General features: G+C 62.7%; 1 protein-coding gene across 1 annotated transcript; it reads left to right on the plus strand.

The window, feature by feature from the left end:
• The first annotated feature begins 1565 nt into the window (after positions 1-1565).
• Positions 1566-2681, plus strand: GRIFIN (galectin-related inter-fiber protein). Its single transcript, XM_087816199.1, has 3 exons — positions 1566-1846; positions 1963-2122; positions 2511-2681. The coding sequence occupies exons 1-3, from the start codon at positions 1566-1568 to the stop codon at positions 2679-2681; spliced, it is 612 nt and encodes a 203-aa protein (XP_087672325.1).
• Positions 2682-5052: the final 2371 nt, after the last annotated feature.

Here is a 5052-nt window from a genome sequence, read left to right on the forward strand (position 1 = left end):
CCCCTGACCATGTGCTTTGCCCAGCACTGGGCTCTTGACGCTGGCCAGCCCTGTATCCAGAGCTGAGGCTCCGTGTCCCCACCAGCAGCAGATGCCAGGCCTGCCCAGTCCCAGCACCCCTGGATGAGGACAGGACAGGGAGGTAGGGAGGCAGAACTGGGTTCACCCTACTGCTGGGCCACTGTACCTGCCTCCCCCACGCTCCTCAGGCAGGGGTCTAGCAGGTGTCATGGGTCTGCAACCTTCAGGCCTGAGAACAGCCAAGCTAGGCTGGGTCGTCGATGTGCAGGCAGGCAGGCTGGCTGAGCCAGGCCCCACAGGCCACTGGCACTCACCTGCCGCCTCTCTGCTGCCCAGGGCTGCCCCCTGCAGGCCCTGCCAGTGCCTGATAAGAGGGCAGCACTGAGGGGTGGCCCTGCACTGCCCCACCACAGGTGGGCAGTCACAGCTATCTCCACATCCCCTCCTGGCTTAGCATCACCCCCCACTCCTGGCAAAAACTGACCAGGTGCTCCCCTGCACAGCTGGGGGGGGCGGGGGAGAGGTCAGGCGGGTGCCAGGCTCGCCTGCCAGGGGCCCAGGGGGAATGGGGCAGAGGGGAGGGAGCACTTAGGTGCAGGAGCTGAGCAGCCCTGGGGGCTGGGGGCCACATAAGTGCCCACCCTGCTGGAGACAGCAGGGGCTCCCAGGCCACACACACCTGTACTCACACCACATACACACACTGGCTCATGCTAACACATACAGCCCCACGCTCAGCACACGCTTACACTCACTGCACAACCTTGTCTCCCACACGCTCACCTGTGTGCTCACACAGCAGCCTAGAGCTGCACCCAGCCTGGCTGCCCCTGGGCCGGCTCCCTGGACACAGCCCAGGGCCCTACAGCTGCCCCCAAAACTTGGGGAGACCCTGCCCCTCTCCCTACATGCTCTGCAAGGGCCCCAGACTGGCTCCCTCCCCAGCTCAGTGGCCAAGAGCGGTGTGGGGGTGGGAAAGGCCCTCCCCCTCCCTTCTGCCCATCCTGGAATTCGCTGACCACAAGGCCAGTCTAATCCCAACTCGGTGGGTGCGCCTGGGGCTGCTGAGCCAGCCGCTGAGCCAGCTGGAGCAGGGCACGGAGGGAGGCTGGGGTGGGAGAACTCAGGGCTGAGGCCCCAGGGGTCAGGTGGGGGCCCCAGGAGGGCAGGGCGAGGGTGTGTTCCACCTCCCCTCCCTCACCTCACTTGACAAACAGCAGGGCTTGGGTCTTTGGGAGCGAGCGGAGAACCTGGAGGAGAGGCCGGGCCGGGCTGCCTCGCTGTCCCTCCTGCGAGGGCCGGGGAGAAGCTGCTTGCACAGGTGTCCGAGGGAGTGAAGTTTGAGAGCCAGCTGGGGCCCTGAGGGAACGGGGATCTGCAGCGAGATGAAGCACCTGCTGGGGTGGGGAGGCCAGGAGGGGGAGAGCTGGGGGCAGGGGGGCAGAGTGCCCGTCAGCTGCGGGGCGGGCACACGCCTGCCCCTGCCCAGCCCCCAGCCCAGCCCATATACCCAGGCGGCTCTGCCCCCAGCAGAGGCTGCAGGGATGGCGCTGCAGGTGGGCGAGGCCTGGCTGCGGGGGAGCGTGCGGTGGGCGGCTCCCCAGTCACCTGGGCCCAGGCCCCCCTCGTGGAGGGAACACTGCCCCCAGGGCCAAGCCGGGTGGAAGGCACAGCTGGGGTGGGCGGGCTGGGTGGGCCTCCTCGGACCCCGGGTCCTCCGCCCCCTTCCCCTCCTGTGCCTGCAGTTTGAAGCCTTCTCTGCGGAGGGCCTGGCCCCCGGCTGGAGCCTGCTGGTCCAGGGACACTCCGACTCCCCAGAGGACAAGTAAGGGACTCCCCAGAGGACTCCCTGTACCTCCACCGCCCCAGGGTCCCCTCCTTGGCTTGGGGCAGGGCGGTTGCCCAGCTGCCTGCTGCACGGCCCCATCCCTGCCCCCCCAGGTTTGAGATCAACTTCCTGTCCGAGGCCGGGGACATCGCCTTCCACTTCAAGCCCCGATTCTCCAGCCAGACCCTGGTGGGCAACGCCTTCCAGGGTGGCTGCTGGGGCCCGGAGGAGGTGTCCAGCGTCTTCCCACTGGCGCTGGGGGAGCCCTTTGAGGTGATGGGGGCGGGAGGCCTGCGGGGGGCAGGGAGGCCAGGCTGGGGCACTTGGGGAAGCACCGGGGCCACCTGCATGGATGCTGTGAGCAGCTGGGACTCCCTGAACCCCTGGGTCCCAGACCCACCGCTGTCCCTGCCTGGGGCCCAGGCGGGATGTTTATAGGTGAACGGGCTGGCTCAGAAGTCCCAGGGCGGGTGGGCGCGACAGGATGTCCCCTCAGCCCCCGGCTGCTGGGACGGAGGGGTGCGGGCCTGCGTGATGGGGGTTCCACGTGGTGAGGGGATCCTCGGGACCACCTGGCTGAGCTTACAGGACCCAGAGGGCACAGGGAGCTAGACCAGGGCCAGGGCCAGGCAGGCCGTGGGTCACTGGCCACCCCCCCCAGATAGAGGTCAGCTCGGATGCGCAGCACTTCCACGTCCACACCCAGGAGCACCCAGTGCTGCAGTTCGCCCACCGCCACAGGCCACTGGCTGCCATCACCCGGGTGCAGGTGCTGAGCGACCAACGCCTGGCGCAGGTGGAGCTGGCCAGGCGGGGCCTGAGCTGGGGGTAATTTCCTGCCCACCCCTCCCTGCAGGGTCTGTGCCACCTCCCTATCCTGGGACCCCAGCAGCCCGGGAGGGGGCTGTGGGCGAGGTCCTCCCCGGCCCCTCTGGAAGCCCCCCCACATCCTGCCTTGGTCTGTGGGGATGGGGGGGCTGGAGCTAAGCTGAGTCTGTCCCAATGCTCACAGGGATGGGAGCTACTGAGCTGTGCCTGAAGTCCCAGGAGCAAGAGCCTCGGCCATCGGCCTCCCTCGTCCAGGGGAGCCCACCCTGGGGAGGCTTGGGGAGGGGCCTGGGGCCCCCTCCCCAGCTCCACCCTCAATAAAGTCTGAGCAGAGCGAAGGAGCCCGGCTGCCCTGCGGGGGGGGGGGGGGTGTGTGAGTGGTGTCGGAGGACAGGATGTCTGAAGAGGGGAGGGCTCCTGGCCAAGAGCCAGAGGTCCCAGCTGACCCTCCCCAGGACCACTGGGCTCACACTCCCCCCAACAGTCTGCTGGGAGGTCCCAAGCTTCCTCCCCGCCTGCTTCCTGCGGGCAGAGGGAAGGGCTCCTTCCTGTCTCCTCTCCCCACCTGGAAAGGAGACGTGCTCCTCTCCCTGTCCCCTCCTGGGCCTGGTGGGAGGAGGGGAGAGGGCGCCCGAGGGACAGCGAGCACAGCTGGGGGTCTCCCAGCCCTGGCTTCAGACCCAGCTTCTCCATCGTCTGCTAAACACCTATCAGGCCTGTCATCTGACAACCATCTACCATCTATCACTTGTCTATATCTATCATCCATCTATCATCTATCTGTCTATCTATCTATCTATATCTATCTATCTATCTATCTATCTATCTATCTATCTATCTATCTATCTATCTATATCTATCTATCTATCTATCTATCTATCTCTATCTATCTATCTATCTATCTATCTATCTATCTATCTATCTATATCATCTATATCTATCATCTATCATCTATCTATCTATCATCTATCATCTGTCTATCATGTCTATCATCTATCATCTATCAATCTTCTATCTATCTATCTATCTATATCTATCTATCTATCTATCTATCTATCTATCTATCTATCTATCTATATCATCTATATCTATCATCTATCATCTATCTATCTATCATCTATCATCTGTCTATCATGTCTATCATCTATCATCTATCAATCTTCTATCATCTATCTATCTATCTATCTATCTATCTATCTATCTATCTATCTATCTATCTATCTACCTATCTATCATCTATCACCTATCAATCGCCCATCATATCTATCGCTGCCTCTCTGTCATCCCCCACCCTAATTAAACCTGCGCTGTCCCTCGGAGGGCGAGGGCTAACAGGCACTCGGTTCCACCTTTGGAGGGAGTTATTTAAAGAAAGGCAGTAAGTCCGAGGCAGCTCAGACGGGTGGCAGGGTGGGTAGGTCTGCCCTTGGGAGCCAGCTGCCTGGGTCTGAGTCTCAGCTCGTCTGCCCATGGGTGACCTTGGGCAAGCCCTAGACTCCGGGGACAGCTGGAGCCCTCAGTTCACAGGGAATCGGGAGGCTCTCGGAGTGGGTTCAGGTAAAACACTAGAATGTAGCCGACACTTATCCTGAGGTCACCTGTGTGTCATTTCAGGCAGCACGCGGATCTGGCCCAAACCTTTGGCCCTCTAAGGCTTTATAGGTGGGGAAACTGAGGCCAGGTGGGGGAAGAAGTCAGCATCAGGGTGTAGCCCAGAGAGTGGAGGGCCCAAGGAGCCCCCTGAGGAGCCATCTGGGCAGCAGAGCAGGACAGAAGGGAGCCAATGGCGCCCCCACCCCCAGGTGGGACAATGGTGGCCCCAGCCTCCAGCAGCAAACTTCCTTCCTGTCTGTCTCTGCTCACGTCCCCTCCTTGTCCTCAGCCCAGCTGGCCCGGGAGCCCCTTCCCCCCTCCCCTGCCCCCTTCTTCGGTAGGTCTGGCCCTTTGTGTCAAGGGCAGGGGTCAGGGCTGGTGGCAGACAAGTAGTGGACCAGGCACCGGGCCCTGGGAAGGATGGGGCGGCGGGAAAGGGTGACCTACACGGGGGACGCCCCTGTCTGGGTCTGTGATCGGGCCAGGCCACTCCTGCTCCCGGGTTGGGGATGTCCCTGCTCAGAGTGCCAGGCCCCTGCTTTGACCTGAGCTGGCTGCTCCTGCTCCATGGGCCCGTTTCCCTACAAAGGCCCCTCCTGGAGAAGCACCTCCTCCAGACTAGATGCCAGGCTTTCTTTTCTTGTGGGGGGTAGGTGTGGGTGGGGGCCGAGACTGGGGACAGCCTGAGGCTCAGAGGTGGAGGCACAGTCTGTCCCTGAATTTGCTGGGCTCTACGAGAGCCCCCGGCCTGCCCCACCTCCCGAGGCCTGGGCAAGGCACTG

This window comes from Miniopterus natalensis, chromosome 4 (genome assembly GCF_054644295.1).
Source record: "Miniopterus natalensis isolate mMinNat1 chromosome 4, mMinNat1.hap1, whole genome shotgun sequence".
Lineage (NCBI taxonomy): Eukaryota > Metazoa > Chordata > Mammalia > Chiroptera > Miniopteridae > Miniopterus > Miniopterus natalensis.

Bases quoted from the DNA above. Each gene is read 5' to 3' on its own strand.
- GRIFIN (XM_087816199.1), top strand. From the start codon at position 1,566: ATGGCGCTGCAGGTGGGCGAGGCCTGGCTGCGGGGGAGCGTGCGGTGG. The intron at 1,847-1,962 runs GTAAGGGACTCC...CTGCCCCCCCAG, and splicing joins TCCGACTCCCCAGAGGACAA to GTTTGAGATCAACTTCCTGT. The intron at 2,123-2,510 runs GTGATGGGGGCG...CACCCCCCCCAG, and splicing joins CGCTGGGGGAGCCCTTTGAG to ATAGAGGTCAGCTCGGATGC.